General features: G+C 49.6%; 1 protein-coding gene across 9 annotated transcripts in view; it reads right to left on the reverse strand.

Annotated features, from left to right (window-relative positions):
- TNIK (TRAF2 and NCK interacting kinase) overlaps positions 1–4,423 on the reverse strand; it is a 152,038-nt gene extending 147,615 nt beyond the window's left edge. For 8 of the 9 annotated variants that reach the window (XM_039556895.1, XM_039556894.1, XM_039556893.1 and 5 more), the window contains exon 1: positions 4,164–4,422. In XM_039556895.1, the coding sequence (XP_039412829.1) occupies positions 4,164–4,220 (57 nt within the window). In that variant the 5' untranslated portion in view covers positions 4,221–4,422. Of the gene's footprint in view, positions 1–4,163 lie in introns of all 9 variants that reach the window. The other variant, XM_039556896.1, reaches the window with a different exon arrangement.
- Between the last annotated feature and the right edge of the window lie 13,416 nt (positions 4,424–17,839).

The following is a 17,839-nucleotide window of genomic DNA, read 5'->3' on the forward strand; positions in this document are numbered from 1 at the left end:
GACCTTTACAAAAGCTGCCCAAATTCTGTTGAGCTACAGAGTTTTTCTAAAAGGCGGTGGAACAAGAAACCTAAAATAATGCTGCCAGGGTAATGCTCCTGAGTGGTGGCTCGCAGTGCTTATCCCCCATTAGAACTTCTCCTAAATCTTTAATGATGATGAAATATGCCATAAACTGGCAAAGTTCTAGAAACAGGACAATGCCAGCATGTTTGAGTTTTGCGGGTTTTTAACATACCAGCTTTTATCTTCATTGACAGTGATCAACTAATGCAAACAAATGGCCACTGAAACTTCACTTCTGTACAAAGCAAAGCTAAAGGAAGAGTAGTGACATTTTTGGGTTTCATCCAATTCTTCCCAGCAACAGCTAATACTCACCGGCTCCTTAAATTCTGCACTGTCTCCTCTCCAAGCCTGAGCATGAAAGGCCAGGCTTTTCCAAAACAACAAACGATTTTAGGATACAGTTTCCAGAGAATGCATGGTCAGCACTTCACTAAAGTAAATAACAAAAGCCTCGGTTTTGTGAATGAGTTCAAAACAAAAGCAACATCCAGGTACGTGAAGAAAACAATTGCTTCTTCCCCAAAAAGGCTCTTTTTAAACTCCCTGCCTTGCAGGAAACCCTGAGCCAAGCTGTACATCCCAGGTGAGCCTGGTGACCAATGCCCAGGGCAAGACCCTGCCTGGGAGACAAAGAAGAGCTGTGAGCAGGGGGGGGATTGCTGGCCCCAAACCAGTCCCAACCCAGGGGTTATCAGCTCCCTGGGAAAGGTTTTCCTCCCTGAGATCTTCTATAACCTCCCACACACCTCACAAAGCAACTCAAATGAATCCAGGTGTGGCAGCTACTGCAGAAGAGCCCACTGCCACCGCTGGTACATCAGCCAGAGGCCCAGCCCTGCAGATGGATGCAGCAGAGGAAAAGCTATTGACCTGAATATTTGAGAAGGATCAAGGCCACTGCCTTCAGCAAGAGATGACGGGCTCTTGCATTTTCTGAGACAAAAAGAAAAGCAGGGGAAAAAACACCAAACCCAGCCCCATCTTTCTGCTCTCTCCTATTGGGATCAGCTGTGCATATACCACCAGAGACCACAGCCCACTTCATCCCTCCTCATGCTCATTCTCATTTATTGCAAAAATCTGTTTCTCCAACATGCCTGTCAACAGCCTGGGTGAATCCCTGCGTTAATCATTATTCTGCTAATAACACCACCAGGTCATCCAGCTATTAAACATGCTGAGTGGACTAGCAAAAATATCTCCTTGCCCATACAAAAGAACATTACAATGTAGTTTATCTTATCCCCTTGTCAGTATAATATGCAGCGCTACCTGTTCGATGGCCTCGTTGTTTTAAGTTACAGTTTTCTGCAACATTAATGATCCTCATTACCAGCACCACCACTGCAAGATCTCTGGTTTAAGAATCCTTCCTATCCTGGCACCATCAGCCCTCTGCACCCACAAGGGCACTCCTGGGTACCACAGCAATGAGCACGGTGCCCAGTGATGGACAGAAACATGTCACAGAGAAGGCAGGAGCCAGCCCCAAGTGCGCTTACTCGATGCACCAGGCCGTGCATTTTAATCAGAATTCAGTGCTTTGTTCCTGGCCCAGCCGCCAGCACGTCAAGCAGATGCACTGCTGTGGTGGAGCCCGATTGAGTGGCCAAAATAAACTCTACAGTGTGGCAAAAACAGGAGCTCCTGCCACCTCCTATGTCACCTTCCAGCCCAGATCTACAAATCCCACCCTATAAGCCCGTGGTCAGCAGCAAACTGAAATGAATGCTGGTGTGCAGGGTTCTGCTTGTGCCATGCTCAGCCCTCAACAGCACACTGCCACGCTGCAAATCCACCTCCCTTCCTTGGGACAGGAGGAGGAATGCCAAAGCAAAGGACAGAGCAAACTGGGAGTCAAAGGTCCACCTTTCTTACACACATTTGCCTGTGGTTCATAAGCCCCAGCCTCCTGGAACATTTCAGTGAGTCAAACTCAGAGATAAGCGTCCTGAGCGCTTCCTTTCCCCGCTGCTGGGAACAAATCATCCCCTTAGCCAGATTTTTGAGTCACTACCTGCTCCCAGCATTTCACAGAGTCACCCCTCACCCCTTTAAACACACAAGCAGCACAAGAGCAACATCTCCTCCCCCCAGACTCATCTACAAACCCGCAGCAATGTGACACTTCTTTTTTAATACATAAAAATTTTGCAAGGCTTGGGGAATTACTCCTCCCTGCCATGTTTTGTGCTCAGGCAGCAAATTTACTATTGATTTCTGATTCAGACCCCATGGAATGATTCACGCTTCGTGCCCTATCTGCTGAATTTACGACCTTTAACAATTATTCTAAGTGCTAGAGGAGCTTAGTTTAGAAGAAGATCTATTCCTTGGCAAATTAAGTTCCTATTCTTGTCTCGCTTGCAAACCACCACATCTCTCATAATTTACAGGAAAGTGCCATAGCAGGTCTTTCCCCTGAGAGGGGGCAGAGGTCTGAGTGGCAGCAGCCCCGTGCTGGCAGACTGGCCACCACTGGGCAGGGCAGCAGGGCTTTGCTGTCCCACCCCGCTGTCGGTCGGGGTTTCAGGTCCCCTTGTCTCCGTTTACCCTGAAATGCCAGCACTGCTCTGCTCACCGACCAGGCGCTGCCGCTGGGTCTCAGCGGGAGGGAGGGAATATACATTTCCTCCTAAAGTGAAAACAAAACCCTGACTGTATATGGTGTGCATTGCTATTAAAAAGCCACAAACAGAAAAAAAAAAAAAAAACCAACCCCAAACCTAAGCACGTGTGGCTACAGTTTTAAAAAGAAATGGTACCCTAGTTCAAATACAGTTCCCGACACAGATGTTAAACAAAAAATTAAAATAAAAAAACAGAGGGTGGGGAAGGAGGAGAGGGCCCCCTCCCCCCCAAATTATACTGTTCTCCTGGAATAACTCCACCGGCTTCAGCAACCTTTCTCCCAAGGCACCTTCCACCTAAGAGGGGAAACCAGCTCCAGGTCTGCTTTTAAGGCAGATGGTTCCCCCATTCCAATCTCATGTACACTGTGTATTGCTGAGCAATCATCTACACTATTAATCAACCAGAAACTCACCAGGAAGAAAGTAGGGCAAGTGAATAAAGATAGACTTCTCCTTTTTTTTTTTTTTTTGCACTGAAGCAAATAATATTTCTAAAAATACACTTGTTCAAGTCTTCAGCGGATTCTGCCTAATTTTATTTATTTGTCTATGCCAGCGGGTTGCGAGGAGCAGCCTGGCTGCTGCCTCCCGCATAAATGCTGTTTCTCTCAATGACTCCCCGTGCTCGTTCCCAACGAGCTGTTCTTACGGCCAGAAAAATGGAGAAAGGGGGAAAAGGAAGAAAGTTACAGGAAAAATGGACCGGGGGGACATCAGGCCACAGCCCACGCCGAGGCTGACACCTCTGACGAGCCTGACATTTCAAGGGTACACGCTGGGCTTCATTTTCCAGGGGGGTGAGGAGGAGGCAGCGCGCAGGGACACAGCGGGAGAGAGATGGAGAGAGGCTGCGGAGCCGGGGCGAGGAAGCGGGGTCTGGGGCGCAGCCCGCACCCCGGCGATGCCCGGCCCCGCGGTCCCTGCGTGTCCGCCTGCCCACGCGTGCTGCCGGGGGGGAGATCGGAGCGCGGCAGGGTCCGGGGGGCACCGGCCCCGCGCCCCCCTGCAGCGGGGACCCGCCCGGCCGCACGCACCCGCGTCCCCGCCGCGCTGCGCGGGTGCGCACACACGGACACGCACACACGGACACGCACACACGGACACGCACACACCTGCGGGGGCACGGCCGTGCCCGCAGCCCCACGCGGCGGGTACACACACACACACACACACACACACACACATGTGCGGATGCACACACGTGTGGATGCGCGCACACGCGGCGGCGGGCATGCACATGCACGCGCACACGGTTATCCACCCGCATGTACATACGTGCAGGCGCACATCACACACACACACACCGAGCCCGCGGCCCCCCCAGCCCCATCTCCCCGCCACCGGGGATGGATGGATGCATAGGTGGATGGGTGGATGGATGGCTGGCTGGCTGGCTGGATGGATGGATGGGGGGGTGCCGCTCCCGCATCCCTCCCCGCAAGCCCCGGCCCGGCGCCTCACCCGCAGCGCCGAGAGGTCGATCTCGTCCAGGCTCCGCGCCGGGGAGTCGCTCGCCATGTTTCCGCCGCCGGCCAGGCGGCCCCGCCGCCACCGAGCGGGCAGTGGCGGCCGCCGCGGCGCTGGCGCTATTTAACGCCTCTCCTCATGCGGGGCGCCGGGAAGGAGAAGCCGCCGCCGCCGCCCCTGCCCTTCCGCCCGCAGCGCGGCTGGCTAGGGGCGGCCAGGCAGGCAGGGCTCGCCGCGGGCTGCGTCGGGATGGCGGCGGCGGCGGCGCATCGCCGCGCCCGCCCCGCACCGCGCCCGCACGGCCCCGCGCCGCCCCTGTCTGTCACCGCGGGGGCGGCGCCCGACCCGCCGCCAGGGGGCGGTGCCGCGCGGGGCGGGCAGAGCCCCCTCAGGGGCGGGCGGGGGCTGCGAGTGGCGAGGGAGGGGACGGGGACACAGCCTGTGGTGGCCGCGGGACCCTCGGAGGGACCGAGCATCGGGACCCTCGGGGGTGCACGCCCAGTGCCCCACAAACGGGCTTATTCAGCACGCAGATCCCCCCGAGAGAGCGCGGGCAGGGATGTTCGGATTCAAGCTGGACCTGGGCAGAAAGGCACAGGGATCCAGGCCGCCTGGGTTCCCCCATCCCAGGACCCCAGGACAGTGGTGCCTGTCAGGTCCGGTGGGAAAAGCCGCCCAGTTTCAGGTGCTGAACCCAAATTCGGCCAGGCAGGAGTGTGGGAAGCGCCAAGGCCAGAGGAGCAGCCATCCGCCTGCTTTGTGCTCCTCGGGATGCTCAGTGAGATTTGGCTCTTCTGCAGCTGGATCCAGATGTCACACCTGGATTTGCTGACCTGTTGTCGACCTGTTCGCTCGGCACTCGGGAGCCATCCCAGCCCTACCAATTCCCATGCTGATCCGGAGTAGGAATCAGAGATTGATGCTGTGTTTGGAATTGGCCAAACCCCCTCCCAAGCCAGCAATAGCTAGGTAGAGTCAGCTTTTAGTTTTCCTTATTTCCCTTTTTCGGATGTGGTTCCTGCCAAACCAGGTGCCGTATATAAATATATATGTATAAAAAAATCTGTTGCCTTTGAGAGAACCGTATGGAAGCCGTACTTACAACATCAACTTGTGTCAGGAGCTTACAATATGCAGATCTGGGAAGCGGAAACCCTACACATGAGTCAACTGGCAGGCGGATGGGATTTTCTTACACTTTCTGATGGGAGATGTGCTCCAAAAAGTAATAATAAATGGTATTACAAACAGCCATGCAGTTGTGGGGAGGCTGCGTGCTGCTGCTGGTGCGGGAGGTGCAGCCTCACCAGGCAGGACTGCGGAACACGGACGGAGCAAAGGCCAGAAGGAGCTGCTGAAGCCTCCCCAGAACAGCAGGATTGGTGCTGCCAGTGCCTCTGCCCTCGGCTCGCTGGGCAGCCCGCAGCGGGGGAATGCATCCCTGGCTTATCACTTACTAGTCCTGATTGCAGCAGGGCTGACAGGGGCTGGGGACGGCAGCGCCGGCGTTTCAGCTTGCAGGGCTGTGAGGGCGCAGCAGAATGTGATTTTTTTGGTAATGAACTGCCCGAGTGGCAGGTAGCGGAAGTCGCGCGGGGCTGCACATCACCCGCAGTGACGGCAGCCTGCCTGGATTTAACCCTTTTTCCCAAGCTACAAATCATCACTCCTTAATATCGTGCACAGTCAATAGCCCTCACTCACATATAAAAAGGTAAATTTGATCAAAATGCTAAACTCAAGAAACTCCCGAATCTTTTGTGGTGTTTTTCTAGACCAGATGTTGTCTGTGTCTGTTCCAGCCCAGGGATTGCCATGTTGCGCTTGTAGTTGGGGAGCTGGAAGCAAAACTGCCTGGAAACTGGTAACAAACCAATGCGAGACTTCCTCGTGCTGTCATTGTTCTCAGGGAGAGAAGGGAGGAACAAACAGGATGAGAGAGGACGCTGGCTTGTTCTAATGTGCTTTCCATCCAAGAACACACAGGATTATTTGTGAAAAACATAAGGATTAATATATGCATATATATATATATATATATGTATGTCTAATCCCGCAAATAGACAGATTGCCCTGATCCTCAGCACGAGTGCCAAGTCCCAAGCTATGCTGCAATCTAATTATGATCTATCCACTGCCTATCGAGATGGGAAAAATGTAGAGAACCCTCCTGTTATCACTGAAATAAGAAATGTATAAAGTGATAGAGGGAAGTGACAGGAAAATCCCAGAGAGGGCTGCTGTTTCCAGGCTGCCTGGGGCAAAATAGGAGCCTTGGACGGGAGATGTGCACCCAGTGACCTCCAGAGATGCCATGGCTGCTACGTGGGCTGTACTGGTGCCCAGCCAAGCTGCAGGAAAAGCTTGAGCTGAGCAGTCATTTTTTTCAGGAAGCTTTTTCCATAAAAAAATTAAGTTTCCAATATGTTACTCTTTTAGTTATTTATTTACCAATCTATCTGTGTCTCTCCATACACTGTTTTTTTCTGCCAGGAGCATCTAAACAAAACTCGCAGCTACAGTCACCGTGACTCAAAACAAAGTACTCAGTTGAACTGGTTCAAAAATATTTTGCTGTGAGTCATTTGGCATGAAATTGAGTTTCCACCTGGCAGGTCCCCTCTGGGCATGGCAGCTGGACCCTGCTGCTCCAGCCAGCACTGGCACAGCTATGGGCGAGATGCAGCATGGGCAGGGCACCACCGAGCCAAATGAAGGAATTGAGTTACCACATCCCATCTTTCATTACAGAATAACCACAGAAGAAGCACACAGCCCTTCCCACTCAGTCCCTTCATCCCTCCTCAGCTCCATTTCCGTTTCCACTGCCACAGACACTGGGATCATTCTGTGACAGGTCATTGTTTTTTCTATTTCATCTCCATTTGTAAAGTGGGGAAATGTGAAAATGCCATATTTCCTACAGGCCTTGGTGAGCAATGAGCACCTTAATGACCCAAAGCTCTGCTATGAGCAGTGGGGGACCCTGAGATCACTATTTTTGATTTACTCATTGAAGGCCATCAGCCCTCATATAAGCTATCCAGGTCACTTGACCTCTGCCTAAAACTAAATTTAATTATCTAGCAGTGCCACCACTGTTAATTATGTTGTGAGGGGGTGTATGTGGAATGAGTAAATCTAAGTGACACACAGGCCCTTGCCCAATTAGCAACAGCTTCAGGTGCTTTGGGCTCTGGATCATTCTTCAAAAGATGATCAAGAAAAGGAATGAAGCAAACAAAGAAACATGTTTGCGCCCCAACATATGATTTATTCCACAATAATTCTGTGACCATGTGGCCCCAATTTTTCTGGTTTCCTAAGTCCAGACTGGTTTACCCCACTGTTAGCCCATGTAAGGCAGTACTTGAAGGACTCTGCCCAAACTGAACTGAGAATGTTGAAAAATTTATACTCTGTAAATTGCATAATAATTGGGGTTTAGATTAACATACAGCTGTGTTAAAAGAGACTCAGAAATGACTGGCTACATGTGTCCTAACCTGCATCTATTGATCTCAAATGCACTTTAACTGATTCATTATCACTTACTGATTGCTTGTCCTCCTGCTGATGTGGGTTCCTCTCCAGAGAGAGAAGTGTTTTTCCATTGCATCCTTGGAGCAGAGCTGGACTACGTGTGTGAACCCTGCTGCCAGGATTTTTCCTATAGCTGTATACAAGAGAAAAATCCCCTGTAAATAGTTCATCACTTCCTTACTTAAGCATTGTAAGTACAAACCTCTGTAATCACTGCAACAGGGGAGTAAATGGAAAATCAGCAAGGGCTCTTTGGAAAACCCTTCCCCTACAGATTCATACAAGGGAACAGGGTGGTGCACTCAAGCAGCAAAGTCCTGGAGCACCACGGTGAAAGAGACAGTGGATGGTTCACTTCCAGGAGGTTAACTCACCCACAGCTCTCCTCCAAGCTGCTGTTCTTCCCCAAAATATTTGACACCAAGGACCAGCACAAGGTTTACTTTATGCCTCTTCTACTGCCGTTGCATCTGTCTTCTCTTGAGGGCTGCCACCATGGGCCAAAGCCACCGAGGACACACCAGCCTAGAAGCCACTCCCAGCAAGGTGTTAAAAGCAGTAGGAGTGCTTGCTGTGCCCTTGCCTGGTTTATGTAGCTCAGACTCACTCTCTGCCTGGCCTGAGCTAAAGGAGGCTTCTCCCGGATAGCAAGCAACCACACCCTTTGAAGCACCTCTGTGTTATTTACCAGAATGCTAAAATTTAAATGTAAAGTTGCAAGTTTTAGATAAAGCAGAGCTAATGTAATAATGGGTGTGCCTCCTCAGCAGATGCAGCAGGCTCTGATGTTTCTCCCCTCAGCCTGGCTATAGCATCAGGGGTCTAAAATGTCCTCTTGGCAATACATTTTCATGTTGATATTTGGGAACACTCCACACTAGTGATGCAGGACTCAGTTTTGTCAATTAACCTCTTTCCTTCGTGCCTCCTCTACAAAGAAAAAAAAAATTAAAGGGCAATCGTGCTCTTCAGGAGAGTGTCAGGTCTTTTATAATCATTTAAAATATGCCAACTGTGACTGGTTAGAAACCAATCAAAACCCCATTTTTGCACTGCTTGCAGAAAACCTAACATGGCCTTGCCCCCAGCAAACTACATCCCCACAGTCCCACTGAGGAATACTAATTTCTCCTTTCTTTGCTGAGATCTCAGGGATAATATTAGTATGTGTAAGATCCAGAATGCATCAGCTGCCAGAAAAGGGACGTTCCCCAGAACCCACCTGGCACAGCAGGGAAGTCCTTTGGGAGCCCCTGCCCATAAATACTGGATTTACAGCCTCATCCATGGGGTGGAACAGCTGCTCCATTTGTCAAGTACCTTTTATCAAAATTATTTATCATCCCAATACATTTTTTATGTGGATCAGTCTGGAGCTGAGCTACCCTAAGCCAACCAGTATATATATTCTCTCTTTCCCTTTTGTCTCCTGGATTGCCTTGCATCCCAAAGACAGCCCCAGGTCTGGGAAACACCTGACCCGAAGCCACCCCCATCTGGCATGAAGCACAGATCAGTAGAACAAGAGAAACTGGCTTCTATCTTTTGTCAAATGCAAATTGCTGAGAGTTAATTAAGACACATTTCAGGAACAGTGAGTTGGTTTTTTTTTTTAAATTATAATCTATCCTGAGGTGTGGGTAGGGTTCAACATCTCGGGAAAGGAGTTACAAAACTGGAACTGCAGTTGGCAAAGGTGCTGGCAACAAAGGTCCCACAGGGCTTTGGTGGCAGCCGAGCATACAGGGTGCTCCAAGACCTGTGAGACCAGAGGCAATCCAGGCCCAAAACCTCCTTGGCATTTATATTTTTCCAGATTTCCCTTTATTTTTAATGATTGGTGTCTTCACCATGGCTTCTGAAATGTGTTGTTCTGCAAAGAAGGTAGGGCCACAAAGGCACGATGCTTCTGCCTTGTTGGAAGCATGTTGAATACTTGCCATTTTCCCCTGCAAAAGGCGTAAGTCTTTTATACACACACACACACAAAAAAAAAAAGAATAAAAGAAATGTTAAACTACAGAACAGACTTTACAAGTGTTTTCAGGCTTCCCACTCATCATCAAGGCCCAAAGCAGAAGCGAGTCAGAAAACAACTGGAGGTACTTAAAGCAACTCAAAGTAATCGTTTGAGTAGTGCTTGAAGTGTGAGGGTTTGAGTAGGAAGACAGGGATTGAGCCAACTGCTGTTGCCTTTCTGGGGAGGCTTTGCTCAGAGGTGTTTACTTCCTCATGCCTTCATGGAGATGTGGCAGTCTATGAAAGCACTCCTCCTGGAATTAGATGAAAATGGTTTAAAAAAAAAAGAAAAAAAGAAGGAGGAGGGGGATATTCTAGGTCCTGTCATAGCAAGGAAAAGCTTAAAAAAGCTTACCCAAATATTCACCAAAGGTAAGACATGCTGTACACTTAGGAAACGGATGGACAATATCAAGGCATGGGTTTTCTGACTAGCTGAAAGAGAAAATCATTACCAGAGCACCCAAAAATACCACTTCACCATCTCAGAGAGGAGGTGCTTGCGTCTGGGTTTATATATGGAAGGCCTTCTGCTGCAGGGATGTGGATGGAGGCTGGCTTCAGGCCCAGGAGGTCCTGCAGAGTTTACATACACTGATTTATACATCTTTACCCAGGGGAGGCAAACCCAGGAAGAAGGGACAAGGGTCCTCCTGGCTGTGCAACATCTCACTGGTCAGTAGAAACCTGGGAATGAAGGTGCATCCAGGATGGGAAAAGCATGGTCACACTTGGTTCAGCACAAGGATATATAGATCAAAAGAAAACGGGTACATTTAAACAAGCTGATGACTTTAGTGTTAACATGTGATTTCTGAATAACTACCAAAACACCAGGCAGGAAACTGTGTGGTTTTGCAAATATCTGGTGAAGGCATTCTGCACGTTCAGTGGAGTGACTCCACCTTCAGTTAAGAAAGCAGAAAAGGGTGGGCTGATCCTCTGAGCAGGGGGAAACCCCGCCCACATCTGAGCCTGCAGTGTGGGCTCTCATGAGTAGGTTACTACAAGGGAGCTGTCAGGACACTCAGGAGAACCTTGGTAAGAAAATTATGTCAACCCCAAACGACAAAGACATGACTGAGACCCAGTTCCTCTGTGTACCAGTGCTGAGTTGGAGGGATAAGCCAGAAAACTTCCTTTGAAATTCTGTCCCCTACAGGCTCAAAGCGCCAGAGTATTAGAGAGACTTTAAAGTGTCATTATATATTTAATTAATTCAGAAATTTGTGTTTCTCAGTTTGTGGCTCCTAGGACAATCAGTACTGCAGCCTGCACAGAGGTTGCCAAGACCTTTGGCACCCCCAAGAGTTATAAGACCCTCAAAAGCACATGGAGATGACTGGGAAGAGACACACCACCGATGACAGCAATTGGAGACTGACTTCTTTGTCCATCGCTGCTGTCTGACGCTGTCAGAGTGGTGCTCCAGCCATGCCCAATGCAGGGCTCTGGAAACTGAAACATCTACAAATACCAAACATGATGTTTGTCCATGCGCTGTTCTGATACTGGTGCTTTTCTAACCCTGCCTCTGCTGAGGAGTCAGCTGAAAGGCTTGGGGCAGTGGCAAAGGCAGGAAGTGTTTTTGTGCCCTTGAATACTGGAAGAGCTCCAATCTGTCCTGACAGTAAGAACCCTCCTCCCTGGTGCCTGTCAGGGGGGCTGTAAAAATGAGCCAGTGCTTCAGCCCACTTTCAAGTCCTACTTGACCAAAGCTGATTGTGGTGAGTCGTGTCCTGTTGTCCCCTTCCACCACATGCTTGGACAGAGGTGATAAAGCCATTCTGGTACCATATCATTTCACCAAAATGCACAGAGGGAAGGTACTGACAGCCCCACGAGGGACCTCTCTGCAAAATTTCTCTGAAGTATTTAGTTGCTAAAGAAGGTTTCAGTGCTTGACACAGTCTTTTAAGAAGCAAGTTAGCCATAACCTAACAGAAAATCCACCATCCTCCACACAGGCAGGTGGTGGGCTTAGCCCTTTGTGAGCTCTCAGAAGCACCAGATGATATGCAGAGCAAAGTCTGAGTCTTACACTTGCTGTAGCTGACACATGCTGTTCACTCAAAGAGAATTAGCCTTTTCCTCTGCAAAACTGAGCATTAAGAGCTAGTCCAGCTGCTAGCAAATGGCAATTAGGCTGCTAAAAGCCCAGGTTGCTTGTGAAAAATAGGACTTGAGCTCCTGCAACACGCAGGCCCTTTTTCAGCCTGGTTTTTCATTACTTTTCAGTCTCTAACTTGATCTAGTGTTAGAGCTGAGATGCAGTTGGCTTAGGATTAGCCATTAAAATAATGAAAAAACCTGTAAGACAACTGTAAGACAACAATTTCTTCCAGGCATGCAAAGCAGTTGTGTTTTCCCTTACAGAATTGCCTGTGTTTTGTTTCAGGTCCTGGCTTTGTAGATAAAGGAATGTGAGAACATAACGAGCACATCAGCCTTACACTGAGTTCAGATAAAGCACAGCAAAACCACCAACGCAGCAGCTATTTAGTCAGAAAGAAAGAAACATATGGGGTCAAAGTGACATTATCTCACGTGGCACTGAAGGGAAACGTCCCTTCAGTTTGTCACAAGATGCTGGGCACCTGCTAAACCCCCCCAGATGAGTGAATGTGCCATATCAGAAAACTAGAAAAAATTGTGTGCCAGTAAATCCTCTGCTAAATTCTCTTTGCAGAGGTTAATATAAACGAAAGTTACGATGAACAAAAGGGGAGTGCACAAGCCCACTTGGCAAGGGTGGGTCTTCCAAACGACATGTTTGAAGTGTTTCTGTGGAGACATTTTCCTTGACTTTTGTCCCAACTCTCACAACATTCAGCACTTTTGCAGGTCTTGGAACCACGTGTGACTGACTTCTAGCTCTTATTTTAAAAGAAGCAACTGGAAGTCATAGCCTTAGGAAAGCAATAGAGTATGATCTCTGAGAGGGTTAAAGAAACTGAAGTTAAGTTCAGGTGACCTGAGGGTGGAGGTGATGTGATTGGTTTGGTCCCAGGTCAAAGAGACCATCCATCCAGCGTGAGGAGGGCTCTCCAACCCCTCAGCTCCACTCCAGCCTTGCTGTAGCCTTGCCAGAAGTAAAATATTGGAAATGTGGGTGACAGCTTAGATTACACATTGTTAGAAACAGCCAGGATAATCTGCCGCCAGCTCCCTAAAAGGAAATCTTTAACTAACAAATATGCTCCAGTCTTTTGAGCTGGCAGATAATGATGGAACAGCGGATAAAACATAGCTGGATACCAGGGAAGTGGTGCTGTGCAGGGGGGTGTGTCACCAGGCCAGAGGAAACAGCGTGGGGCAGGAGAGCTGCTCCTGGAGCAGCTTGGCCAGGAAAGAGGAAGAGGAAGGTGGAGGGTCAGGTTTTTGGGTGATGCAATGTGCCACGCTGCAGCCCTGGCACCACGGCTGTGCCAGTGCCCTGCTCTCAGGGACAGCCAGCAAAGCTTGATGGGCTTTGTAGTCCTCATTGGGGGCTTCATCATGGCCATACGTCATCTTCATGTCCCTCCCGTGACACTACAGCACATGGTTTTGCTAGACAGATCCAAGAGTGGGTCAAAGAAAAGCATCAGCTTCCCTGTTTATAGAAGAACTCTGCATGTGACATCCCTGCCCTTCTCAAGGGCAAACAGCATCTCCATGAGTTCCAGTCAGCTCTGTCCCATATAAGGCTGCGAGATTTCCAGGCCAGGGAAATGCTGAGGTTTTAGTCCCTTGGCATCCCAGGACCCCATGGTGCTGCAATGCAAATGTATCGCTGTGCTGCTGCTGCTGCCATCACCACCAGTAACACAGGACAAGCAATACTGGCTCTGTTCTGAGGGTAGAAACCTTGTGCACATGGATTTTGTTCCAGCTGAGAAGGTCTCTGTTTGGAACAGCATGTCCCAGCTCATGGAGACTTCTCCTGCTGAGACATTTTGAATAAATTCTGCATAAACCTTTCTGGTATGGTAAAAATAATAATAATGAAGTGGCAAGACACAGAAAATGTACACACAGTCGAAACCAAATTTGGAATGATTTAGGTGATTCAGGCTTTTTTGGGGGCAATAAGCAGCTCGTGCAGCTCACCACATGCTCGCACAACCCAAGAGCTTGAAGCCAGCTTGAATGAATGATTCATGATTCCGCACACGCTCCGGCTCCTCCGCCACTCCAGCCTGTACCCAGCTGGATCTCAGGAGAAATTCCTAGAGTGTGTAATTGTGTATAATGTGATCATCCTGCAGCAGGAAATAGGTTTGTAAGCATTCTTAGCCAGTACAATCGATGTCGTACAGATATGGTCTGCAAGGAAACAAAGTGGAGATACATATTGCAGCGAGTCACTGGAGAGCCAACGCAGCCTTGTGGGAAGGACATGTTAGGCAGGGAATGTATTTAAGCCCAAACAGTCACGGTACACGTAGTACTTCATTTTAAAATGTCTCAGCGTGACCGTGCTCAGAGCGAGGGGGGAGACGCTGACCTGCGAGCACCCAGCAGCAAGGCCAGATGTGCGGGACACCCCTTCGAGAGAGGCAGGACCGGGCTGGAGGGGGTGGAGCAGGGAGCCTGGCGGTGTTATGTGCTGTAGCTGCAACCTCGTCCTGCAGCTCGGCTGTGGCCGCAGGGACCTGCAGGGAGCCGGCGGAGCGGGGTGAGGGCTCGCAGGCTCTGCGCAAAGCGGGCACCTCCGCCCCAGGGGAGCGCAGGCTGGGCCCGCAGCACCCTCTAGAGGAACGCGGCCACTCAGCCCTCGGCTTCAGGGAGCGTTTGTATCCGCTGGAAAGCATCTCTCCCGCAATGCTTATTTTCCTTAGGTGAATTTAATCTCATCGCTGTGCACCAGCGCAATATCGGGCCCCAGCACTGCTGAGCCTGAGCAGCACCAGGCTTCCAGGTGGTCATCTCCAGGGGATGGAGATGAGCAGTGCTGCAGGCAAGGACAGAAATGGAGAGGGCGAGGTGGATCAGAGGCTCCCCAGCAAACCGGGAAGCAGCACCCAGGGGAAATCCTCCAAGCTCCTACCTTGCAGGGCTCCAGGTGTGTCCCCAGCTGCAGTTGGCATTGTCTTGGTGGCAGGTTTAACCCAAACTGGAAGTGCAGGTGTGGAGATGAACATGTCACTCACAACTTGTGATTCCCATAATATGCAGCTCAGTTTATCCAGGAGCCCTGAGCTGTAGGCACGGCATCCCTCAGCCATGGGCTCTGCAACCCCACACGCACCTGGGCAGAGCAGCTGTGTCAGGCCAAGAAGAGTGAGGTGGATTGTTACCTAAGAGTGACCTGTCAGTGAAAATTGTGGATTGGGTGGATTGTTACCTAGAAGTGACCTTGGGGCCCCTGTAACATGGCCCCAACACAGCTTAAATTCCTACATGTGATTAAATGCCCAGGTTACATCTGCATTACTCTTTCCAGACAGGATGTGTCGGCCAACACACAGTCCTCAAAGATATGTGGGGATCACCTGGGATTCCCTGTGCAGGAGACATCAGACACCCGTGGAAAAACATCTTATAAATGCTGTGCTAGTCTGTGGCCACAGCTGTGGCTTGTGGCTACAGCTGTCTTTGTTTCTGGAGTTTCCCAGTTCCGTACTGGTCAAAAATGGGGCTTCTCTGTATAAAGAAAAACATTATCTTAAATTACTTCCATATACAGTACCTAGTTCATATTTCTGCAGTTACAGTGCTTTTATATTTTATTTCACAAACCATGTACCAATTTCAAGAGGAAGCATGTCTGAAATGTGAAAACCTAAAATATAAAAAAAAACCACCAAAAAACCCAAAGTCTCAAACACATCTTTCAAGTTGAAATTAAAAAATGCTAGGCAAGCAGCCTGAGTCCTCTCCTGAAGGACCCATTTTCTGTTTCTGTCTTGGATGTACAGTGTGCAGGTTCCAGCCTATGAGTCTGCTGGGCTTGGCCAGGTCCTTTAATGAGCATTTTGTCTGATAAAGAATGGAATACAGAAGATAACCCAGGGAAGAGAGCAGAAATGCTTTTCTGCCTGTTTAGTGAAAGGAACAAGGATGAATCAGATAAATGCCAAAGCAGGACGCCAGAAGCAGGACAGAGCCACAAGATGAGACAGAGGTATGGAGCACCTCTGCTATAAGGCTGAGAGAATTGGGATTGTTCAGCCTGGGGAGGAGAAGGCTCCGAGTGACCTAATTATGGCCTTTCAGTACCTGAAGGGAGCCTGCAAGAAAGTTGGAGAAAGGGACCTGGAGTGACAAGGGGGAATCACTTCTAAGCCAAAGAGAGTAGTTTTAGTCTGAATATTAGGGAAAAATTCTTCCCTATGAGGGTGGCGAGGCACTGGCACAGGGTGTCCAGAGAAGCTGTGGCTGCCCCTGGATCCCTGGAAGTGTCCAAGGCCAGGCTGGACTGGGCTTTGAGCAACCTGGGATAGTGGAAGGTGTCCCTGCCTAGGGCGGGGGGTAGAACGAGATGAGCTTTAAGGTTCCTTCCAGTCCAAACCATTTTGTGATTCTACTATTGGTATCTCACTGGGTGACAGCCCAACCTGCCTGTCCCCTCTCTCCTAGGTGGCCTCAGCTCTCCCATTCCAGGAAGGATCTGGAGCAAGAGAGCAGCTGTCCATCTGGAGACACTGGAGCATCCTCGTGATGTGTCTGCTTTAAGCTGTGCTTGGCCCTGGTGGATTCTCCAGCTGGAGAGGTGGGTCCAGCTCTTACCTGAACTTCCCTTGTGCCCACACCACCTTCAGTGGCCCTCAGCTTCCCATTGGGTGACCTCCAGCTCACCTGCCCCAGCAGGACTCCAATTAAACACCCAACCCTTGGCCCAGGGCAGGTTTCCCAGTCCGGATATTCCGTACCCACAGGCCACCTGCTGGGCACTGAGCAGCACACTGGCAGCACCCCGCTGCCACTGCGCACCAGAATCTCCAGGGAATAGACACACCTGTGAGGCCTCATTAACACCATCTCCCTGTCCCCCTTTCCTTTGTCTTCAAATGGGAATTCACAGAATATTTAATTATTGAGATCAGGCTGAATATGGAGAGATTACTCATCACGGATTCTAGGGATAAACAGTTTCCTTTCAAGAGTAATTTCTTTTTAAACAACTCCCCCTCCCCTTTTCTCCAAATTAATTTCCATCCCAGCCATGAGCCTCTGTAGAAAATCTTGCCATAATCATTTTGAGCTAAATATTCTGTCTAATCAATCAAAGCAGTGGAACCAATTTTGAAGCTGTCACTTTTAATTTTTCCAATAAGAAAAAAATCAAGCATTTCACTCACAGTGCTGTTGTGATTCAAGCTCTTCAAACCTTCACTCCACTGCATCAGCGCTTCAGAGCTGTACTTGAAAATGTGAAGAGCCGGCACAATTGCAGAGAAACTAAAATAAGCTGATTTTTTAGCCATGAGAAGAAACCTGTTTCTTCATGTACCCTTAGACCTGGCTCACAAAACCTTTTCTTTCTTCCTTCCTTCCTTTCTTCCCTGTTTTCCTCCTCAGCACAAAAAATAACTACAGCGTATTAGGGATTTCATGCATGCAAAGGGCTGGCACTTATTAAAGTTGATGTGTTATTGAGAGCTCGGTGCATAACTGCCAACAAAGGACCAGAGAGCAGATGTACTGGGTGCTGGGGTGGATGAGAGGATTCCTCCTGCCTCTGGCACAGGATTCCTGCGGACACATCCATGATGGAGGAGCTGACCTGTGGGAGGAGGCAGGAACAGCCTCGGCACAAAAAATGGCTGGAGAAATCCATGCTGGAAAGAACAGGTTGTTAAACACACTGGCAAGGGCACTTTGTGTTCAGGGTAGGCGTGGGCTGTGTTGCTGCTCAGTGAGGAGCCATCAAATTGAGGCTTTGCAAGTCCTCCAGCGAGCAAACAGGAACATTCTGGTCGGGGGAATGTCAGGGGGAGTTTTGCCATCGCTTTCCTGCCTCCCCACGCAGTCAGTGCCAGCCATAGCCCTAAGCTGGCATTCGCTTCTGCTTTTAGGGTTGGATGTGAAGGAAGTCAGGCCCTGTAAGAGCACTGTAGGAGAGGAAAAACAGCAAAAGCAGCAACAGTGCCCTCAAGGTGGGCCCCTACTTGAATCCAAAA

The sequence above is a fragment of the Corvus cornix genome, chromosome 9 (genome assembly GCF_000738735.6).
Source record: "Corvus cornix cornix isolate S_Up_H32 chromosome 9, ASM73873v5, whole genome shotgun sequence".
Lineage (NCBI taxonomy): Eukaryota > Metazoa > Chordata > Aves > Passeriformes > Corvidae > Corvus > Corvus cornix.